This window comes from Argiope bruennichi, chromosome 10 (genome assembly GCF_947563725.1).
Source record: "Argiope bruennichi chromosome 10, qqArgBrue1.1, whole genome shotgun sequence".
Taxonomy (NCBI): Eukaryota; Metazoa; Arthropoda; class Arachnida; order Araneae; family Araneidae; genus Argiope; species Argiope bruennichi.
The window spans coordinates 43,918,120-43,943,570 of NC_079160.1; the positions used below are offsets into that span (position 1 = coordinate 43,918,120).

The 25,451-nt window shown below is 31.2% G+C and overlaps 1 protein-coding gene across 1 annotated transcript in view; it reads left to right on the top strand.

Moving 5' to 3' along the window:
* LOC129988230 (integrin alpha-PS2-like) overlaps positions 1–25,451 on the top strand; it is a 134,213-nt gene that overhangs the window by 38,649 nt on the left and 70,113 nt on the right. Inside the window, exons 2-3 of the mRNA XM_056096401.1 lie at positions 11,857–11,978; positions 15,870–15,970. Of these exons, the coding sequence (XP_055952376.1) occupies positions 11,857–11,978; positions 15,870–15,970 (223 nt within the window). The remainder of the gene's footprint in view (positions 1–11,856; positions 11,979–15,869; positions 15,971–25,451) is intronic.

Consider the following 25,451-nt stretch of genomic DNA (forward strand, 5'->3'; position numbering starts at 1 on the left):
ACAGCTTGTTTGCACGGAAAATTGGATTCTTAGTAGCTAAATATGAAAAACTTTTACTTAAATTTTGGCTTGTTTCACATGCCTGGGAAACATAGAAGGAATTAGTTTACTACAAATTACTACTGATTAAAAAGTGTATAAATTAAGAAATAAAAGTGGCAGCGAAATTTTTATTTAAGAGTTAAGGCCCAATGAAAGTATTTTTTTAAATTAGGAATTTTATATAAACGAATACATGGGATTTAATAAGTTTTTTATGGGAAAATGAAATTAGTTCGAATTTTCTCTTAACAACAACAACAAAAAAAAAAAAAAAAAAAACATAGCTATAAATAATATGTCAAATTGAATTTTAGAAAATGATATAAATTTCAGAAAATACTGAATAAATATACAGAAATAAAATTGACATTATTAAAAATGTAAATTTTTACGCTTTTAGAAAATTTAAAGCCCATTTTTATCAGATAATATTTTCTGCAGTTGGAAAACGTCAAATTTTGATCAATTTTTAAATTATTAATTTTAGTATTTGGAAATTTGACAGTGACTTTTCTCTTGTTTTGAAAGGGCCCATACGCCAGTTTTCATAAGACTGGACAAAAATTGTACATGTGTCTAAAAGATAAATAAACAAACATTTGTCTCAATGCATATTAAGAATCCATTTCAGCAATTTTGGGGATAGCACAAAATGTAGAGAAAACGAAGTGAAATAAACAGCTTAATAGATGCTATAGAGGGCACATTATAAGTATTAATCTCATTATTTCCTCTCTAAATAGAGAAAATTTTAAACAAAAATGTCTATACTCCTTAAAATAGATTTCAGTCGGTTTCCTTTTATTTGGAATCAAATAGCAAATCCGCAAAGTAACAGGTGCGAGAAGTAACCGTTAACATGATACGAGGGGGGAGTTAAACAACAAGCTTTTCTGTAAATCAAGACATTCCCTCATAGTCCATGAACAGCCTTTAGGGCACTTTGTCACGATTTACATTTTTTGTTTAGAAGAGCCATCGAACAGACGTGATTCCGCCCCCCCCCCTCCCTCTCATTCCTCTAGTTGAATCAACTGCTGGAACAAAACAGATGATTTTTTTCTTTTCTCTCTTTTTTTACCGCTCTCTCAAGTTTTAAGCTCCTAACTGACATTTCCCGTTGCTTCCTGACACCACCCACTTGAGTTGTCACCTTCTACCACCCCTTAATAAATTCCCCTGTTCTTTGTCGCTCCCCTTGTCTTTAAGATAACATCAGGAGAAGCCCCTCTAGGGACCAATTGCAAATTGCCGTAGTGGTTTCCGTAGGGAAGAGTGCCCCCAGGTGATTGAAATCAATAAACATACATGGGTTTAAACGGGGATTGATCTCAGTGACATAGCGAAGGCAAGTGGAGGCCTGGTTATAACATAATATTTTCGCCCCTTGTCATCATTAGAAGAATAGCAAGTATAAAAGTCACGAGCGCACAGTGTTAGATTTTCGATCTTTCGTCATATTTGGTTTAAAATTGGTTTGGGAAAAAATGCCGTAAAAGCGCTTATGTTTTGTCACCAAGGCACCACTAGTACCATGGTGACAAAACTAAGTGAGGGGGTCATGTACTAACTCCCTTGCCCCTCGATCATTACGCTACTGGTTGATCACAGACATATAAAAAATATTTCTGTCTGTAAAATATTCCAATCTCTTTTACATGACGAATCTCGAATCCAAGACTATAGAAAGGTCAAAATAGTTAGGATAGTTTGGGTAGGATAGGTTTTACGTTTTTAGGTAGGTTTACGTTTTTATGCTAGCCATTGTAGTAGGTAATCTTTCTGATCTACCTGTCTCTATTTATAATAAAAGAGGATGTGTGCCTGACAGTGTAGTATGTGTGCTAACTCTATATAGAGCAGGTCGTTTCACTTAAAATTACTAAATTTAGCACAAATATACTTTCGATTGTAAGAATATGCGTCTAAGAAAAACGAATTTAAGAAATTTCAAATAAAAATTAAGCGACATTTTGGCATTTTAGCCATGAAAATTGCTAAAAATATTATATTACAAACAATATTCTTCGAGTATTGTTATTCTTTTAAATATGTTATTACAATTCTTTCAAATATTGTTATACATTTAGTAAAAAAAATTCATTTCAATTCATGTCACAAAAGCCAATTTCATCAATTAGAAAAAATTTTGAGCTATAGGCTAACAAACATAAATTTGTACAAAGCATTTTTTTTTTATTTTTAAGTTTGAACAAATCTATAATGTTATTAGAACAGATGACAGTGGGCTAAAATAGGATGACCTTCTACTTTCCAATTCAACAACAGAAAACACACACACACACACACACACACACACACACACACACACACACACACACACACACACACACACACACACACACACACACACACACACACACACACACACACACACACACACACACACACACACACACACACACACACACACACTTTCAGGTGTTAATTTGAATAAGGTAAGTGGTCTCTCGACTGAAGTGAAGTCTTGAACTCTCAAAAGAGCATCTTTTGTCAATATAAAAAAGAAAAACAGAAGTAGAAAGATCAACCTGCGTTTTAACCCCCTCCTTGATTCCTTTTCCAAAGTATTTCCTCAAGTAGAATGAGTTCTATTCAAATTTTTAATCTACTAATCGCCTAAAAACGATCAGCTGTTTCATTTGGTCATATTTATTAGATTTCATTTCAGATAAATCGTTTAGATTTAAATTCGTACCTATGATTTCGTAAAACTGTCAGACATTAACACCGTATTGTCTTGCTTAAGTTCTGTTTATTGTGTGCATGAACCTTTTGAATGGAGACAGCGCCATAATATCATGATTTTACTTTTTTATTTATCTAATAAAGGATACAGATATGAAGCAGAATTCTTCTTCTTTAGCTTTCAACATTGGAAACAAATCTAACAGTCGAGCAATTTTTTTCCAGAATTTTGGCAATTTTTTAAAAAAATATTTTTACCTAATTTTTAACAAAAGATTACATTTTTGCCTTAAAATTCACATTGTTCCCCAAATTTTGCTGTCATGGCTAAATTAATACTATATGGTTGACGAACAGCTGGTTGTCGAAGGCGGATAGTTATTAAACATGATAATATTACGAAGAGGATATAAAATATCTATCCATGTTTGGAAGGCATCTTCAACTTAAACTAATGAATAGTAATGTTGACAAATATAATAAGTGAGCTGTAAAAAGCTTTAGAAATTAAAATCAGCCAAAAAGCATAAAAGAAAAACAAACACCCTTAATCATTAATAACGTAAACAATCAAATTTTAAATCCTATTCTCTTCGACATATATTTTGGCAGATTAAGCTTGGATGGTAAAAATATGAGTGATTTGATTATTGTTTCTGATTATCTATTGTTGGATGACTCGTTTAAAACACTGAGCTATTTGCCATTAGAAACATGACAAGTTCAAATTATCTGTCATTTCTTTCTATCGCTTGGCAGATTGATGATTTGGCTATCAGTGAGAACTGTTATATGTACATGATTGTTCATTTCGAAGCCATGAAAAAAAAAATCATCAAAGAGAGGGTCAAAAATGCCTTCATCAGACAGAAGGTTGGTTTCCAATCCTCAAGACACTGCTTGAAAGTAAGAATTTGAATGCTTGGTCTTAAAGAACTATCTGGAAAGCCATTGCTTCATGAGTAGATGCTAATAGATCCTCTGAACTGCTCCCTGTATCAATACTTTCAAATTGTCTTAGATTCAAAGAAGTAGATGAAGAAAGGATTGCAGCAGAAATCCTACCTAATACCATAATAAGCTGCAATTAGCATTGCATTGGTTTTATGTTGATTATTCAATTAAATTTCTATGTGAACAAATCTTGTGATACTTATACAACATATATGATTAGAACTCAGCAATTTCAATGCTCCTTCCTACCAATCATTTGCCACATGTTTTGCCCCTCCAAAATCCGGCTGAGAAATTAAATTTTTATTGATTGATTAAAAAAGCAGATTTCGTTTGATGATAGGATGATCCAAATCGAGTATCTGAAAGAAGCACAGGAACAAAAAATTATTCCATCAGTGCAGGAATATAACTTTTAAATAATTACTTTAAGAAAACACTTACATTCCATTGTTCGATGTGTAACGTTTCAAGGAATCAATTCCAAGGAATAAGATATTTAGATACTAATTCCAGGTAAATTTTGGAAGAGCATAGCTCTGATCCCCCTCCCACACGTTTAAAGACCTGATTTTTATTATCAGACTGGCCAAATCTGACCTAAATCTACCCAAATCTTGATATGCCAAGCATACGAATCCTAAGAAATGCGTTTGGATTTTGCTTCGTGCTCCAAATATATGGTATCAAGGCTTCTTTGTCGTGACCTTTCATTAACAAGTGTTCGTAACAGCTGGTGAATCAGATGGGCAATATTTAAAAAACATATAAATTTATAATCTAACCCAGAATAGTTGGATATCTCTTCCTGACCTTCCTTTTCTGTATCTTTTTCCAAGAGCTGTAATCTTGGGTGATAGAGTCATTGTCTAAGGAACAACGACGAAGATACACAACACCAGGAAATGTTTCCCCCTGTTTATTGGGATGAAACTACTCAGCTCTGAAAAGTCATCGATGAATCATCAACCCTGGTAATGCATGGAAAGTAGCTCGTTCCTTGTCCTGGAGGATTGCCGATTTGTAAAAGATATCACAGTTAAAAACAAATGCTCAAGGATTAAGTGGGAACGAATCCTTCGTGTTTAGGTTGCAGTCGCTTGTTGTTTTATGCATTTTATTTATAAATTATCTACAGCTAATAAAAGCGAAGAAAATGCAATCACAATATTAATAAAAACATAATTGTTTTTTAATTTATTTTGTTTTACTTTTATTTATTTTTTATTCTTTTTTACTTGTATTCTTTTTAATCAATTTTGTTTTACTTATGTTCTCTAAATTAATTCTGTTTTTCTTTCGTTCACCTCAACCGGCTGTATCAATAAGTATCAGGGTTTTTTTTTTATCAGCATATATTTTTCCAATTGCTTTTAGAGACTATTTCATGTGCATTTAACTTTAGATGAAATACTTCTTCACAAGATATTATGTAATCATTTTACATACTAATATTATATAATTACAAAATATTATGTAAGCGAATATACATTTCATTTAGAAAAAAAATTACATTCGGATGAAACTACTTAACTGTACTTCGTACAATCTATACACTTTCCAGCAAAAGCTGCGCACATTTAAATTTAACTCTGAAGCATTAATTTATACATTATTTATTACATTGTCATTCATATAATATTACTACGTAATTATAGAGTACTATGTAACCACATATTTGTTATATTTAGGCACAAATATTTTAGATACGATTTATTTATTTTTAGACTCTACGATTTTTTTTTTTTCATTTTATAGGAAAAATATAAAATTCTATTGTTATGAATTTGTAATATTGCTATCCCCTGCAATTGGTTTCATAGTAAGAAAGTTTTGAACATAGGGCGAACTCGGTGGATTTGGCAAGTAAAACAATGAGAACTCCTTAGTTCACAAGAATTGCCGCCGATACTTTTGTTAGAGCCAAGATCCGGGATTCTTCTAGAGAATTCGATACCCTGTTCCGGAGATTACAAAAACGAAAGAGACAGCTAAAGCTAGTCAATCGAGGGAATTCCCCTTTTGGAGTTTGAGTCGTGAACAAGATATCCAATTATTTTATTCCGAGCGCTGTTGTGCTGTTGAGTTTTATCGAACTTTTTATCGGCTTACCCATGACGAAAAACGCTTCTTACGGGAAGGGTTGTATCGTGGTCAGTGATGGCCCTTAGGACTTCACCACAATTCTCACCAATGCTGCTACGACCTCTGGTCCTTCAGATTTATTCGTGTGCCATAGAGCGGACCAGAGTAACCGAACTGTCTTTCTTTCCGGATAGATTTTACGTAACATTATAAAAGAGTAGCTTTAAAAAAGCAAGAAATGTATCATTAAAAGAACGTTGGGAAAATTTGTTGAAACTGATAATACTGAAGAGCTAATTTTTTTATTGATGTCATAAAAAGGAAAAAGAAAAATAGAAAGAACTAAAGATCAAATATGGCTTAGAGAAAAAGAATAACCTCAAATGTTAACCTTGAAAATCTTCGAATAATAATAACCGAAATATTATAAGCAGTATTCTTTGTATTGCATCTCATACTAGAAATTTAAAACATGGAAAAAACTAATAACGAATATGGCTCAAAGAAAAACTAATTGAAACAGGAAGCTAGGAAAATCATTTGGGAAAATTTTTCTGAATAGTCAAGCTCGCATAATTGCTTGGAAGGTCACATAAAACTAACAAACTACACAAACCCAAAGATAAAAGATGAAAATTCTCGATTTTTATTTTCGTAAGCTGCTTATATATTGAGAGACTGGAGGAGAAAGTGGAATGGAAGAGGTGACAGCTGTCGAGGATCAAGACGCTAGTAAATCATATCTGATGAAACAAGAAAATAAAACGTGACACATTTTATTCTTCAAGGCGCAAAACCTCCAGTTACAAGAATTGTACATCAAAAATAGCTTTTCATACGGCGAGTTTAGCTCTGTCTGAATTAAACAAGAGTACATAAGTTTTATAATGACGAATTTATTTTTTGTAATAAAACAATCTACAAATATTTTTGTATGTATCTCGGTATACTAATTGACCCATATGTTTAATAGTATGTTTTGTAATGACAAATTTATTTTTGTAATAAAGCAATCTACAAATATTTTTGTGTGCATCTTGGCATACTGTTTGACCTTCAGGGCGTACAATTTGACCTATGGTGGTCAAATTTGGATTTTGGAACTTCAGAAAATTGAAATGGAAACCTCCGAATATTTTTTAAAATTTTATTTCTAGCTTTAATTAATTAAAAATTATTAATTGAGGAATATTACGATTGATTTATTGATTTTGGCATTTTTCCATAACTACCGAAAATATAATTGCACATAACTGATTTTTACGTCATTTAAAAATACTGTACCAGCGAGAGTAGTCTCACAAAACCTTCGTTACATTGTCTCTAATTAAGATATTATCTCATTACTTCATAAAATTACGGAATAAATTGGTAATGAAGCGAATGCGTTGTATAGCACTGGCGAAAAATAATTATGGATTATAAATTTTTGGCTCAAATTTAGCAATTTTATTGAATCTATAGTGAGATTTTTGGCTATTTTTTGGCGATTAACCCCTTGCATGCCGTTAATCGGATTTGCATTTCAGACACTTTTTTTCTGAACCAATTCAAACATAAAATTATCATTTAATTATAATTATAGTCACAAGGTCACATACCAAATTTCATTTATTTAAATCCATGCGTTTTTGAATTATTGCTTTTACATGAAATTGAAAGTATCGAACGACCGATAATTAACCCTTTGACAGATTTGGTTCCAATTTGATACGAATCTATATTACGCCTGTGTGCCAAATTTTATTTATCTAGCTCTTTATTTTTCATAGCTATCGTGTTCATATGTACTTGGTCAGAATGGATTTAGTACAAAATTTAATAGAAATCTATAAATGTGGTATTAATCCATATACAAATTTCAACTACCTAGCTCTCAATGTTTTAATTTATTCTATTCACAGACAGATAGACGTAATGCCGAAAATGATTTTTTCGAGGAAGGTTTAAAAAAGGAAGGAAGGTTTAAAAAATTAATATTCATCAGAAACTTCAAATTTTTAAATTTTTTGACGAATGCAATACTTTTTCTTTGTATGCTTAACATACAAGTGAAAATTGTGTTTTTAATGTTACAAACTTAACAGATGTTCATTTTCCATCTCGTAATTTGACATTTTTTTTTTTTTTTAATTTTGGCTGAATTTTTAAGAATGAGTTTCATTGTTTTAATTAAGTCTGTTTTTATTGCTTTGCCAAATTTCTAACAGCACAACGTTTTCCAATAGTCTAGAACTAAAAAAGAAACATTCTACATATTATTACCAAGTTTACCTGAAGAATCAGACACAGAAATTACATTACCTCAAAAGACACCATGCATTCTGAAATGAATTATCAGACGAACATTTGTGCTGACTTCGATTCCATTGGAAATGTTCATGTACACATTTAGCGGATCAGGTATAAGGCTATGACTTAATCATTGTTTTTCTCGCAATTTTATATTTAAAAAGCCTCTATTGAACATCAAGCTAATTGCAAGAGATTTAGTGGAAATTAATTATAACTTATATATCTGGCAATGATTGATCTCTTAACTAGCCGCCTTTGACTACCAGCTGGTTCGCCAGGAGTAATCACAGCAAAAAACGGTTTTTGACGCTTGCAATATTTTCTCATTGTCTGACTTCGTTTATAAGGAATTAAAAATGTATTATCAAACATTGTTGAGTTTTTCCCAAAGTTACAATAGACAAATTTTGAGAAAATTTTTTGCCAATTGTAAATGATGTTACATATTTTTAATAATGAAGTAAAAAAAAAATTGCTAAGACATCTCATTTTACCCATTTCGTAAATCCCAATGCAACACAGAAAGTACGTCTGACAAACTGATAAATTTGCAGAGAAGTTACAAATGCTTTTTGGGTGGTATGTTTTTTCTTCCCTTGACCCCTACCCTTTCCGTGTGGGATTGCGAGGGGTTGAGGCATTCCGTTTAACCTAAAACGTTGAATGACAAGCCGTTTTCGACGAATGGCGTGTTCTCGTACACAGGGGGTTGTTAAACTGTGTTTGATGGGCAAAGCAGCCCATTTTATGTCATTCAACCTTCTCTGGACGATATCGGAAAGTAGGGGATGGATCAGTTGTTAAAGGAACCCCCAGTATTTCCAAAATATTCCAGGAATGCCAGTTGTTTTCGAATGCTTATCTGCTAGTTTTTCTGGATCTTTTAGGAAAGGGTGTTTTTCTTGAATTAGCAATACTTAATTATTGCACATATAACAAACACCCTAGGCAATTGCCTACTTTACCTGTGTAAAATCAGTGATTTTCAAACAGGCAAAGTAGGCAATTGCCAATAGTGCCCAGTAGCCAATGCCAGCATTAATAGGTACTGGTTTCTATTCGGACAATTAATATTCGTCAGCCCCCCCCCTCGATTTTCAGAAAAATTTAATTGCAAAGGTCCGCCCCTTCCACCTGTTCTTTTCACATATAATTTTCACATTATCATGGAGTAAGGGGAGATGAAAGCGAGCTTGAAAAAAAAATAAGGATCAAAAAATTTTTTCTTTACATTTTTTTATCATTATTTTTAAAAATGAAAACGTTTCTTCGTTGTTTCATTTTTAACATAATCTATCTGTACAGAATTTTAATTCTTTCTATTAACGGCGCGAACATAAATTTTAATTAAAAAATTTATCTGGCAGATTAATCTAACCACTGTCCAATATCAGGCCATTAAAAAAACCCTGCATATTTCTCCATATTCTATGTAATCATTAATGGTATATCTTAGGATCATGAGCTATCAATTGAAATAAAAACTGATGAAATCGTCTCAATGATTAGGGCCGGAGAACCGTTCTTTAGTTTTCTAAATTATTTCAAATACATAGGCTTTTAATCTTCAAAATACTTGTTGTGATTTACTTATGTTTTAATTACGCATCAATGTTCAAAATATCTTTTGCTTTTTCATACTATTACTTTGTACATTGACTATAGATAAAACATGCGACTGAATTCGCCATCCCGAATCTTAGGAACGATTCCGAATGTTCTAATTTCAGAGGAAAGCTAATGACCCTGAGATATGTCATAAGTTATCGTCTCCCACCCCCACCCCCATTCTTCTTTGCTGAGAAAAACACAAAAATCCTATTTCACTGTACAGATGGACAAAAATGTAGATAGTGTTCCCAGCTACAACCGTAGTACCATATTTTTATTTTAAATAAATACTCATGATCTCTTTATGAGTCATCAATGGTCATCTAATCCTTTCTTTCCATTTTGAGATATATTGCAAAATAAAACGTTGATACAGTTTTCCAATTTCAATAGCCGGGACGATTTCGCTAATTTTTATTGATAAGGAAAATTCTCAATTTTCATTGAAACTATCATTTCATCACTCTGGAAACTTATTTAACTAATTAAAATGATCCTCTCCCATTTTTGTGCAATATTTTTGTGCACAAATAGGATTCTGCATTAAAAAAATAAACTCGGAAGGGGGGAATTCGCTAGGCCCTATATTAGGTAGCGATGAATATTTGCTCACATGTCCTCAGTATATAAAAAAAAGCATAAAATCTCAGTGACAATGGTGAGTACCTTTCATCAAATGCTCTGCTATTCATCACGTACATCCCTTTAGAAGCGCAGGAGTCGATGTCTGCGACAACACGCAACATCTTGCGAGCGCGAATTGCAACAGGGACAGAGTAATGTGGTGAGAACTTCCCGTCAAAACTATTTTTGAAGCGGGGTAGGGGGAACCTAGTCGCAGAGTTAAATAACGCAGAACTCTAACTCGTTTTTAATGCGGTTCTTATCATTTCTGCTTTTAACGAGTTTTCTTGTAAATGCATGAAACTCCCACGAGCGTCTGCAAAAAGAGACGAACTAAAATATTAGTATTGCTAACAGCTCAAATTCAATGCATATTTTAATAATACAATATTTTATGCAATTTTAAAAGGTGTTCATATTTTTCCATTTCCTATACGAGGAAGTAAAATCAATTAATAAATTTTTCTCTTTATTTATGCTCCTTGTCTTTATTACGGAACTTTGTATTTATACTATTATCTAAAAAAGAAAACAGAAAAAGGAAGAAGAGGGCTGAGAATTAAGAATGGCATAAATTCAAATTCGTGCAATTTTAAAATGTGTTAATATCGTTTCATTTCCTATACGAGGAAGTAAAATCAATCAATAAATTGTTCTCTTTATTTATGCTCCTTGTATTTATTACGGAACTTTGTATTTATACTATTATCTAAAAAGGAAAACAGAAAAAGGAAGAAGAGGGCAGAGAATTAAGAATGGCATAAATTCAAATTCGTGCAATTTTAAAATGTGTTAATATCGTTTCATTTCCTATACGAGGAAGTAAAATCAATCAATAAATTGTTCTCTTTATTTATGCTCCTTGTATTTATTACGGAACTTTGTATTTATACTGTTATCTAAAAGGGAAAACGGACAAAGGAAGAAGGGGGGTGGGGTGGGGATTAAGAATAGCATAAATTCAAATTCGTGCAATTTTAAAATGTGTTCATATCGTTCCATTTCCTATACGAGAAAGTAAAATCAATCAACAAATTGTTCTCTTTATTTCTGCTCCTTGTATTTATTACGGAACTTTGTATTTATACTATTATCTAAAAGGGAAAATAGAAAAGGAAGAAGGGGGGGGGAGAGAGATTAAGAATCGTACAAATTCAAATTCGTGTAAGACAAAGTGTTACAATATTCCAGTTTTAAAACCTGTTCCTATCGCTCCACTTTGCATAAGAAAAAAAAATCTATAAATAAAATTTTCTCTTTGTATTTATTTCAGAATTTTGTATTTATACTATTATCTAAAATGAAAAAGTGAGGAAAGAAGAATGGGAAAATTAAGAATCCCATAAATTCAGATTCCTGTAATTCAATGTATAACAGTATTCCAATTTAAAAATGTTTTTATGATGTTTCTATATTTAGCCTCTTATCTTTCCTTTGTATAATACTTGCAATCGCGTAAGTATTACACAAAGAAAACTTTTTATTATAATCTTCAACTTTCTTATTACAATCTAAAATCTTATCCTCTATTTCTAGGGTTCTGGTTGGAGCACCTAAAGCCCAGACGAACCAGCCCAACGTGACGGCAGGGGGTGCAGTCTACAGGTGTGGAGTAGAATCCACTGGTAGTTGCGTGCCAGTACCTTTCGATTTGACAGGTGAGACTTCTTCATTTCCTACTAATAGGACATCCATATGTATGTAAGCAAGGTATGGGGTCGCGCAACGGATGCCATTTCAGGATTTTCGACTACTGTTTCAGTTAAACACACTGTGCTCGTTAAAGCTTGTTTCAAAATAATTGGATGAAAGATGGTAAGCTGAAAAAAGGAAAAATCTTGATTAAGCTTTGATCCAAATGATTTAAAATCAACACCCTTTTTGACCTACATAAATTATTATTTACAAATTTTGGGAATGAAGTGTTGAAATAATTGTGTATGGGCAATGCATTTCTATTTGTATCATACAGAAAAAATTGCGAAATTGTGGTAAGGCGAGTTAACGTTAAACCAATTATTGCGCCCAACAAGAGGCCTCTCTTCAAGATCACATGATGAGCTGTCAAGTAACTTCTATGTTTTCTTTTTCAACGTGCTTCGTCTTACACCATTGTTTATCATCGTTTATTAAAGAAATATTTCTTATAATTTTCCAAAATTACTACTACTAATAATGAAGAAGAATATGTGTGTGTGTCTTTCAAGTGTTAGTGTTCTTTAAGGCAGAACATTTGCTCAGAGCTACCAAAGCAGCACATATATGCTTTGAAGAAAAGAAAGGAAATTTAACGTGATTTTTTTTTTGAAATTTTTATTAATTAAAATTTAAACGAGATTTTAGCTTTTTTCTGCAATATTATTGTGTTGAAATAACTTTTAAAAAATCTTAACCTCCTTCCCTCGATTTTTTTAAATGCATATCAATTTAATTGCTGTCCTTTTTTCTGGAGTTTTAACATTTCGTTTTTGTTTTTTGTATAATTTTGAATGACTAATAATTGTAATGAGTTTTCATTTCCTCAATGAAATGTAAACTTTATTAATTATTTCGTCGTTGTTTAATTGAGCATTTTTCCTCTGTTGTTGAAAACTAAGTACAAAAAGATTCTACTTATTATGTGACAGAAATTAGAAAGTGAAATTACATTCCCACGAAAGTCAGAGCATAATTTGAAGCAGATCACACGACACGTATGTTTTATTATGATGCTGTGTCACTCAACTTTATGAAGCAAGCTTCTCTTTTGTTGAAGGAATCATGGACGTCAAGTTATATATAAAAGACATAATTGAAATTGAACAAAACCGGACGAATGGACTGATTATTATAAGTAGCAAGTTATAAATAATGTATTGCAAGTTTGTAGATAAAAAGAAAGGAGTCGGTGTCTGTGGATGTAAACAATTCATTTACAGACAAAAAATAAAAAATGAAAGAAAAAAAAAAGAATACGAAACTTGAAATAAGAATATTTTAAACAAGAAAAATAAAATTCCAAACGATTTTTTTATTTGCATTGAAATAGATTTATTTCTGACTGAATCGTTGCCAGTTGGGCAAAAAATAAGATGAAATATAAATAGCAATAAAAATCGTCAGATAGAAAGAAAAAAGTTTAAATGCAATAATAAACAATTGATGTATTTTCTTAGCCTCAAACATTTGAAATACATAAATATATTTAAAAAAAAACAATATCGCCAATTTGATTTTAAAACTTCGTAAATTCATATATATATATATATATATATATATTTTAAATTGTGATGAACTACTTTTTTTAACAGAAAAAAAATCGAGAAATATTATTTTAAAACTATCATAAGTTAGTTCATAGAACTGATGCTCCTAATGCACATTTTGAACAGTTATTAATGTCTTCTTAAAAATTTCCATTCTTCAAATTACACGATTTTTTAATCAAGCCGACAACATATTACTAATATGTTTGAAACCAGTCGGAATTTTTCAAATGATTGCAACTGTAGAAACAAATTACCAAAGTAATAATTAAAACGAGCGATATGGTTCCCAGAAAAAAATAAACTAGATATAACATAGGATAGTAGCTATAGGAATAAATTGAAATTGTGACAAGTTATTGTTTGAAATACTTTGTGAATACCCGGTCATATCATAGAATCTGTTTATTCGATACTAGCAAATTGACAAAGATGATTCAGTTACTGAATTCGATAACTTCTAATTGGTTGTCCAATGAGAGAGCATACCCGAGAGTGGCAGAAGAATAGAATCACCTTATTAAATGCATTAATTAAATTTTTATTTTATTTTATTTGAACTAAAAATGATAATCGTCCATTTTGATGCAAAATATGAATTATATTTCTAGGAAGGTTACGTTTAAATTTTTGTTTTAAATATAAATGGTTCCAAAATTGTATGCATAGTATATATCAATTTTTAAAGTACAATAAAGGGAAATTTTTATTACTCGACACAGCTCATACAATTTCCACAGTGATTGATATTTTGTTAATGTAAATATTATCAAAATATCAGAGAGTTAAAGCTCAGTATATGAGTAATTACAAAACTGCTGGATGTTTTATTTAGTTTGCAAAGCTTTGTAAATACAGTCTACGATATTTTCATTGATAAATAATTTATTCTTTTTATGTAGTTTAAAATGGATTAATTCTCAATAAGTGATTAATTTATGGGGAAAAAAAACCTAGCAAACTGGTTTTTTTTTTCATTTGGGTAAATTTTTTTCTTATTAAAATCGAACGTGTTATATGGTAATATGTTAGAAAAACTCCGGAATTTTGAAAATATATTTTAAATATAAATAAATTTTGGCGCTTTTTGTAGCGAATCCTCATAAACTTGGGCATTTAATCATATACCACTTCAAAAGTTAGTTTCTACGTTTTGTATTCCAAAAAATTCAAGATTTAAATTTAAAAGCAATGATTAAAAGTCATTTATAAGTGTTTGAACACAATCAAAATACTATTTAACTATAGAAGCGGACTTGTTTAAATTATATATATATATAAAAAAAAACCCGCATATTTTTAAGTTTTTAAACAATTTCATATAAAATTTATAGAAGAAAAGTATTTAAGAATATAAGAATAATGTTTTTAACATTTAAATTATTTTTGGATTTTAATTTGAATCAGCTCGAGTGTAATGTGCAAAGCATAGCATTAATGTACTCAGGAAATAACACAAACAATATATAGAAATTTAGAGACCTTCTAATGTTGCAATTGCCTACTTAGTTGACGAAGGGCCGGATCTTCAAATATATTCAATGGAGGGCCTACCTCCATAGACCCGAAGGCCGGATTATAAATTATTTGGGTCAAGGAAGTCTGTGGAATGCTGTGAAAAATTACAATAATAAATACAAGGGTAAAGTGACAAAAAAAAAAAAAAAAGACGCATATAATTATATGAAAGATCTCAGAAATGCATACTTTCAGGAGGTAATCGCTATAAAAAAGTTACTAAATAAATAGGTTTGATTTATATTTCTTTTCCAATGATAAAATAATGCTCAAAAAATTTTGAAAGTTGAAGTGTGACCTTAAGTACTTATCATTTTAAGTAAGTTGGGCCGGCATAGCCTGGTTTGTAGGGTGTTGGATTTGCATTCATTGGGTTGCGAGTTCGAACCTCGAAGACTCTCCGTGTGTGTGGTGGCTGGTTTCGCGTATAAATCTGTCGAGGTCACAAAGTCCTCCATGTCGAGAGTAATACCATTGGGGGTACTGGTTCAGATGTGATCGTTCTTTGATTCAGGTCTAAATTACGATCTGTGGATGAATGAATGAAATGCATGAAAGGGTGGTGACGTTTGAATACCTAAGTTGTATTCTTGGTGTTACTGAAAAAACGAGAGACGCTCACTCGGCTTAAATCGTTCACAAAAAACTGTCAGCGGACTTATAAAGTGCCATGAGTAAAAAACATGAGTAATTATAGCATTGAGAAATGAGTAATGACAAATATGAGTAATTATAGCATTCTGTTACCGCTGTCGCTATAATAATAGTTATGAAAATTATTTATAGGTCACAATCCAGGCATCAGTAGGGGACAATACAAGGACGACAAATCCAATCAATGGTTTGGGGCAACCGTTGCAACTTCTGGCGAAAATGGACTAGTAGTGGTAAGTTTTGATTTTTTTTTCCTTAAGTATTCTTTATTCTATTTCTCATAATTACACATCTACGAAAACGAGCATGGAAAAAGGAAAATGAGCATGTTTTCCGCTTTACAGGCCAGACCGTACAGCAAACAAATATATATATATATATATATATATATATATATATATATATATATATATACTTTGAAGGGTGGAAATTTTGGAGCAATTTTTAAAAATTTCAATTAGTTAAAAATTACGCAATATTTACGCGTTTTTCTAAATATTATTGCGCAAAAATAATTTTTACAAAATATTAAAATTTAAAAAAATTATATCTTAATGATATAAATTTAATTGCCATGCTAATTGATTTTATGAATTTATTAATAATTTTTTACATGGTTTTCAGTGTTACTTTTCTTTGTTGCAATGAAATTCAAACTGTTTTCTATGTTTCGTAAATTTAGTCTTATAATCTTCCATAAATAAAAATTAAAAGAGAAAAGGCTCCATATATTATTTTCTAGTTTGAGCGAAGAAAAATAATTTTAATTTAATTAATTAATTATTAATTATTAATAATTATTAATTAATTATTATTAATAATTATTAATTAATTATTATTATTATTAATAATAAATATTAATAATAATAATAAATATTAATAATAATAATAAATATTAATAATTAATAAATGAATTAATAATTTAAACAAAGAAAAATAATAATAAATCTTCCATAAATAAAAATTAAAAGAGAAATATATTATTTTCTATATTTATTTTATATATTATTTGATTTCCATATATTATTTTCTGTATTTATTTTATATATTATTTGATTTCCATATATTATTTTCTAGTTTGAGCAAAGAAAAATAATTTTAACAGATAGATAACATATCAAATTTCATTTTTCTTAGAAAGATTTAGATGACCTTCTCCCTAAATGTGATATACATCTTCAATTTAAACTTTAAAACTGTGCGTTTTATACTTATGGTTTTCAACTAGCTCTCGAATAGACAGACAAACAAGCTTCATGTGAAAAGATTTCGTTGAAAATTGATTTTAAAACAACTATCAAATTTTATTAGTCTAGTCTTAATATATATAAATTACGTGTCACGTTGTTTGTCCGCGATGGACTCCTAAACTACTTAACCGATTTTAATCAAATTTGCACACCGTGTGCAGTTTGATCTAACTTAAAAGATAGGATAGCCCTTTTTTTGAATTTTTAATTAGAATTTTAAGTATTAATTAAAAACTAACTTTCCCGCCAAAAAAATCTTCAAATCGCCAAATGAGTACGGCTTCAATTTTTTTTCCCAACAGTCATGAGGCTAGGCTTAAGATTTTTCGGCCGATTATTTGAAACGATTCTGTTTATTTTCTTAATGTTTGATGCATTTAAAATTAAACATTGTTAATGAATCGATCTTTCAGATTCCTTCTTAAGTACTTTTGAATTAAAATAAAACAGAATAAAGGAAATTAAAAATTTCTAATCTGCATAGCGTTATCCCAACTGGCGTAGAAAAAATCACGCATTTGCGTTCCGCAACTGGCGTTGAAAATTCACGCATGCGCATTGTATTATGATTGTTTACATTTCAACGGAAGCGGACTCGATTTAAATTATTTTTAGGTTCGTTGCATGCTTTTGTAATTAAATTGTATTTAAGTTTTATATATTTTTTCTATACGCTTATAGTTTTAAGTACATCGTTTTTTAAGTAGTTTTTTTTAACCTGTTTTCAACCGATTGTTTTAAACAATTCGTTTTATTTTCTTAATGTTTGATGCATTTAAAATTAAACATTGTTAATTAATCGTTCTGGTCATGATGAATCTGAGAATATTTTGTTGACAAATTCGTTTATAATATTATGAGTGAATTATATATCAAAATTTGAAGTTTTAAAATATTTTGATGAAGAAGTTATTAAAGTAGGAATTGCATAAAATATTTAATTATTAAAATTTTAACGAACATTAAGATGGGCGAACCGGCTGGTCGCCAAAGGCGGCTAGTTAAAAGTATTTTTGACGTTATCATATGCACAGACAAAACAACAGACTGACATAAATCCAAGAATCTGTTTTTCGGACTCACGAAGGTTTAAAACGTGAAGGTTTGGGAAAATCTCGAGTTTATTCTTATTTGGCGTTATTTAGTACATGAGAAAGTGAAAATGAATATGGATTTAGAGAAACTTCTTTCTCAACTTATGTTTGGTATCTTTTCTTCGAAATTTTGATACAATATTGCTAATATTGATGCGCTTTTGAGTTATTGTGCTCACAAGTTGGCACATATACAGAACGGCAGACAGTAAACCTTTCGACAAAATTGATTTCAAAATTCCAAACATGAATATATGTACTTAATGTTATTTATCTAACTTGCATTTTAAGGAGTTTTTGAGTTCATATAGAAGACATGGACAAACGAACAGACAGACAAACAGACTTCCAATAAATGAATATTGTTTAAAAATTTTTGAAATCTATCATATATCAAATACATTCTTTTGCTCATTACGTTTCTCAGTTAACATGATAATAAATAGAAAGGCATAATACTACTCAGCGGGACTGGTTTCCACAAAACTTTCTCGCATATTTTCTAATAAATTAGGCCTGCCAGAGACCACCTTTCATGGCACTGGTGTACGACAGTTACGGAATATTAACTTTTGGCTGAGTTTAGCATTTTTACTGAATCCGCTTTGGCATCCTTGGCGAGTTATTTGGCGATGAATCCCTGGTATGCGGTTAATAGCATCCGAAAATCGATTTTGTATTTTAGAAACGTTTCTCTCTATCGATTGAAACAAAAATTTAATACAAAACTACAATCGTACTCACGAAATCCCATACCAAATTTGATATATTTAAGCCATTGCGTTTTTGAATTATCAGGTTGATATGTTTTTGAAAGTACAGACCGACAGACAATCAATCCACTTTTGGATATTCTCAAAATTTGACAGATGTCTACACTATAGATGTTAAATCTGTGTACCGAATTTTATCTATCTAGCTCTCTACGTTTTATTGTAATGTGTTAACTTATATGCGAACAATCAGACAGATGGACTTCCTCTGAACAGATTTTACTCAAAATTTGGTGTAAAGACTGTATACCAAATTTCAACCATCTAGCTCAAAGCGTGTTTGAGCTATTTTTGTCACAGACCGAGAGACAGAGGGACATTTTCCAAAAATGGGCTTTTCAACCTCAGGCGGGTCTACAACGTGGTGATTCATCGAAATCTCGAGTTCGAATTTTTCGACTATTACTATGCTTTCACGCCACGTGTACGATAAAGTAAAAAGTTGTAACCGTTGTTGACCGATCTCTTCAAAAATAAGTTATTAATATAATAAACTCTAAATATTTTAGGTGGCCTATCCGTATATTTTCAAGATACTGGGACTTATTCCGTCTTTTCAGTAGTATGCTTTGACTTTAAAATTTTAATACATGCCCTTATTCTCATTTAGAGGACGCCGATTTCAGGCGGTTACAGTGAAAGAAGTATTTAATCTTAAATGTGCCCTCATAGAACAGATTGAAAATAGAAAAGAACAGAACAGAACAGAAGTTCTAAAACGTGGTGATTCGTCAAAATCTTGAGTTCGAATTTTTCGACGATTACTATGCTTTCACGCTACGTGTACGATAAAGTAAAAAGTTGTAACCGTTGTTGACCGATCTCTTCAAAAATAAGTTATTAATATAATAAACTCTAAATATTTTAGGTGGCCTATCCGTATATTTTCAAGATACTGGGACTTATTCCGTCTTTTTAGTAGTATGCTTTGACTTTAAAATTTTAATACATGCCCTTATTCTCATTTAGAGGACGCCGATTTAAGGCGGTTACAGTGAAAGAAATATTCAATCTTAAATATACCCTCATAGAACAGACTGAAAATAGAAAAGAAAAGAACAGAACAGAAGTTCTAAAACGTGGTGATTCGTCAAAATCTTGAGTTCGAATTTTTCGACGATTACTATGCTTTCACGCTACGTGTACGATAAAGTAAAAAGTTGTAAACATTGTTGACCGATCTCTTAAGAAATAAGTTATGAATATAATAAACTCTAAATATTTTAGGTGGCCGATCCGTATATTTTCAAGATACTGGGACTTATTCCGTCTTTTCAGTAGTATGCTTCGACTTTAAAATTTTAATATATGCCCTTATTCTCATTTAGAGGACGCCGATTTAAGGCGGTTACAGTGAAAGAAATATTCAATCTTAAATATACCCTCATAGAACAGACTGAAAATAGAAAAGAACAGAACAGAAGTTCTAAAACGTGGTGATTTGTCAAAATCTTGAGTTCGAATTTTTTTGACGATTACTGTACTTTCTTTGTGTTTTTCCGACTTCGACTACTTCGACTACTATAAAACTTTCTCTTTATACATTACTAGTACTTACGAGGAAGTAAAAAAGAATCAATGACAAGCAAAAAAATGCCTCCATTAAGATCCCCGCTTTGTATCGTTCGACATTAACACTAACGCACTGTTACTATTTGGTTTGTTTTGAAATACGAGAACTAGTTCTTTCTCTTCCCTACAATTCTTTCTATGGTTCCATTTAAAGACTATTAAAAATCTGTTCACTCCAGTTGTTGCGTTAGGCTCTGTAACAACACGCTTCCAAGAAAGAAGCGGCTAGGTTTTCTGCAGTATCTTGGGAAACTTTCTCAGGCAAAACATCACAGCTACGACTGCTACTCGGAATAATTAATCTGCAACCGAGTAGTAACCTCACACCCTTTCTTTCCGGACTGAGTTGCTATAAATAAACTGCATTTGCTTACTTCTCGAGTAGTGAATCAACTCTGTCAGAGGTTGAAAAACTGTTAGCTCCAGACGTAAATTCGGTCTTAAAAAGCCCTCTGTCTGGGATCTGGTCGCCGAGAGTATAATTATGATAGAAGGTTTGTTTCTATTCTTAATTTCGGCGTTGTAAAATGTTTTGATGGGTTTTTTTCCCTCCTTTATTTTTATCATAAGTATAAAAAAAAAAAATTTAAGAAGTTGTTGGTTTTTCAGTTTTTCAAGTTGAAAAGTGGCAACAATTGTATGACTTATTTCCAGGACCGTTTTGAGTGAATAGCGAACAAGTTCTGATGACCTAATTTCTCACTAATTTTGTAAAATAAAAATCCCTCTTTTTGTTTTGTTTTGTTCCTTTTAATCGTAATCCTCTGAAAATCACTTGTTAGATGTGATGTTTGCAAATAAAATCAAATATTTTTCAAGCAAAGTGAACAGATACTATATGTTGCACAATAATAATATGATACAATAAAAATCTGTAATCGTAAAAATAAAATACTCTAAATTGCTAAAAACGATACATTCAATAGAAAATGGACTTATTATCAACCAGAAGAAAACGCAGGATAAGCAGCTGGAGGGTTAATATGCAAATATTTGAATATTATCACGTGATTCTTGGAAGTTTCAACATCTTTTCAAGACAGATTGGATGCTTTAAAAATATTCGCTTGGTTTTTTTTTGGGGGGGGGGAGGGCACAATGATCAGAATATCTTTTGAAATGGTAAAAATATTTGAATGAAAATTGTCAAACGTCAGCCATGTCATTTAGATTAACAATAATTGCTGCAAAATAAGCTTGCCTTTGTGTACTAAAACCTCGGAATCCACATTTGGATATACTTTAGAGTTAAAACACAATTACATGTAATACAAACTGGCGCAAAATCAAAAGGCAAGAAATATTTTTGAAATGGTAAAAAAATATCCGAATGAAAATTGTCAAACGTCTATGATATAATTTAGATTAGCAATAATTGCTCAAAAATAAATTTTCTTTGTGTACTAAAATTTCAGCATCTACACTTGGATATACTTTACAGTTAAAATTACAATTACTTACAATTTTAATGTAAATCGGCGCAAAATCAAAATACAAGAAATATTTTTGTGTAAATGGATATGGCTTATTCGATGCCTTATTATAACTACAAAATGTTTTCTTGGTAAAAGTTTATTTTTGAAACCTTTCACACATGGCTGTATTTGGAATTTTTCCATAGGTCTTGTTTCCCGCATCGATAGCCAGAATTGAGATATTTTACTTTCATTATGTTGCAGCTTTCTTATTTTATTGAATTCCACCAAGTAAAGGAGAAAAAAAGTATAATTGAAAATGCTTTAACTCTTTAGACACTTATCTAATTTTATGAAACAAAAAAAAAATTAAATTATGAAATATTATCAAAAAATTTGATATAAAAGAGGTAAGAAAATTAAACTAAAATCACACATTCTAGTAACTCGCATATCAAAAATTTGGCACGTTTAAAAAGCAATAATTTATTTATTTATTTTGTATGATATAAGATTGCTTTTGAGATTGACATATAAATAATTTTATTATTTATCATTTTCGAGTACTTAACCTTACTCGTTTATCTTTTATCTGCTTTTCATCTTATTCCTTTAGTTTTTACTGCATACTTTGCATTTATCTTTTATCTACTTTTCATTTTATTCCTTTAGTTTTTATTGCACTGAGTAGTACAATGGAATAAATCATAATTCAGTTTTGCGGAATTTGTTTCGATGTTTTGTTATTTTTCTCTGTGTATATTTTTTATTTGATGACAGTATGCATGTTTTTTATTTGATGGCAGTGTACCTCATGACAGTGTTTTTTTTTTTTTTTGGAGGGGTAGGCCCACTTTTTAATATTAATTCATGGAAAATTACTCAAGAAAAAAACATTTTGAATATCAACGGAATATTACCCTTTTTGACAATCAATATACCATAATTTCCTGGAACGGGATAACACCGCCTCGAGATGTTTTTTTCCATATATTTTTCTTCTTTAATATGTGCATTTCATTACATGATTATCATATGTTTAATCTTTATACATATATCTCCAGAATTCTTTAGTGTCTATAAACAAATTCAAGAACTGGAAATATGGATAAAGGCATCAGTTCCTATACAATATTAAGGGTTTTCTTCCTTTCTTTCTTTTTTTCTTCTTTAGTTTGAATTTGCACCCCCCCCCCTTCATACCCGAAATTGTTTTTTTCACCGAGTAGCAACTGGGCGAGAGATTATCTTTCACTAAACGCTTCCGCATTTTTTTTTTCTAACAACGCAAAAAAAAAAAAAAAAAAAAGAGGACACGCGCCTTCATTTGCTTTGCAATCCTTTTTTCTGCATCCATATCATGTTTTGCCCAATTCCTGCTTGAACCAACAAATGAACATAGCTCACACCATCTAATAATATGATTAAGACGGAGATGAAATAGCCATCAGGAGATGCAATTTATAAAAACACGAAGCGTATCTCAGCTGGTGAGAAAAAAAAATCTTCTTAATCCAGCTGATTTATCCAGGATCCTCCGGATCATAATGATGGATTAACTTCAGACGCTCAGCACGTGATAAACTGTATCGAGTGTCTTCTCTTTCAATCTCACGAACCTGATAACGTCTTCAGTATGTCAGACGGCGTTAGTCAATATGCCCGTTCTTATATTTTCTCACTGGGTGGAATTAGGTGTTAGAGACTACCAGACGGACGCCAAAAGATTTAAAATGTTTTCTTTTTATATATAAAATTTAGTACTTTAGTAATCTTTTTATAATTAAAATACTCCTTTGCTTTATTTAAGCCTTCAACTCTACGCATAACGCAAATCGGATTATTTAATTGTATTTTTTCCCAGAGAGATAAAAATAAGTCGTTCTAAAAAAGACAAATAATTGAAAATGTCGTCAAACTGAATTGTAAGTCGATGTATTTGTAAGTTTCGCAATATTTTATAGACTTTAAAATTTTATTTCAATAATTTTGGCCGAATATAACATGTAAGAAAAAGTATTTATAGTTTAAAAAAGTTTAATTCTATTTGTATTTTAAATCGATGGAATTTTTTGCTTGTTTTTAGAAACTTTGTTTTGGAATTTATTTTTGAATCTGATTTGATTAATTTAGCTCTAATTTTTTTTTTCAGATGTTTTCATGCATCTGAATGCATTATGCTTTTTCCTCTAGTACTACTACCAAATTTTCCTTCTCTTTCTAGGGCCGCGTTTGCCTGGTGGTAATATCTTGGCTCGTGAGCCATTAGGTTTCAGATTCGAGATCCGATTCCACCTTAAGAACCGTCGTGTAAGGGGGTCTGTTGCACGCTAAATCCGTCAGGCCAAACGTCCTCCCGCTAGTGTGGAGAGGGGGGTGCCAGCTCAGGTGTCTTCCTCGTCATCTGACCGCTGTTCAAAATTACGAGGTCCGTCCCTAAACAGCCCTAGTGTTGCTTTACAACGGGACGTTAATATAACTAAACAAACAAACAAATCCTTTTCTTTCTATCATATAAAATATGTTGCGATTTTTTAAAATTATTTTCAAAGAATTTGCTTAAATGTTTAATGCACCATACGCCCCCTTCTTCCTATATTTGAAATATTCTCCATTTTATATCCATTCGGTCAAAAGGAAGAATATTGTTCCAAAAGTCATATTTTAGTCTCATCTTTCTTTTCTATAAAACTAAACATATAGCATTAGACATAGTCTGTTAAAGGAAAAAAATACTGTTTCAAAATGCATATATGATTCTCTTCTATGAGACTAAACTGAATATTTAAATTTTTTATCTAATGTCTCAAAAAAGATGGTCCAATGTGCATCAGACATTCAAACTGAACGCGTTTCCTAATAACCTATCAAAAGCTATAAATACTGTTCCAAATTTCATTCTTAATTCTCTTCTTTTTCCTATGAAAATAAACCTAAACTTTGGGTCAAATCAATCAAAGAAAATCAATAAATTTCAAATTGCATACTCGATCCCTTTTTGTTTTCTTCTCTATACTATGAAACTAAACATAAGCTTCAGGAACCAATTAGTTAATCACAAGCTGGCTACTTCGACTCACCCAAAAGTACAAGGATAAAACTGAATGATCAGACTACCGCGACAGCAACACTGGTGGGAACGGTAGTTGAATCGTAAAGGCCATCACCGGTCACGGTACAAAATTTCCCTTGGGAAGTTCGCCCCTTCATCGATGAAAGGTAGCCAACCCCCACCTCTTTCTGTACACACCAGGGCAACGAGAACCAACCACCATACCGGTAGCTTCTCATCCTCATTTTTTAGGTGTTTCCCAGTGGGAGGACCCTATTATTTAAAGCAAAAAAAGTTTTGCACCCAAATGTATACATAATTCTCTTTTTTATACTATAAGGCAAAAGACTTACGTCTCAATTGATCGAAGGCAACATATACTATTCCAAAATGCGTGCTCTATTCTCTTCTCTTCTCTATACCATGAAATTAAATAGATAATGCGCAATGCTGTGAAAGTATATGAAAAAGTTGAGAGGAAAACACTCCCTTGATTCATAATATAGAATTTGAAATATATATATATATATATATATATATATATAAAATAGTACGAAA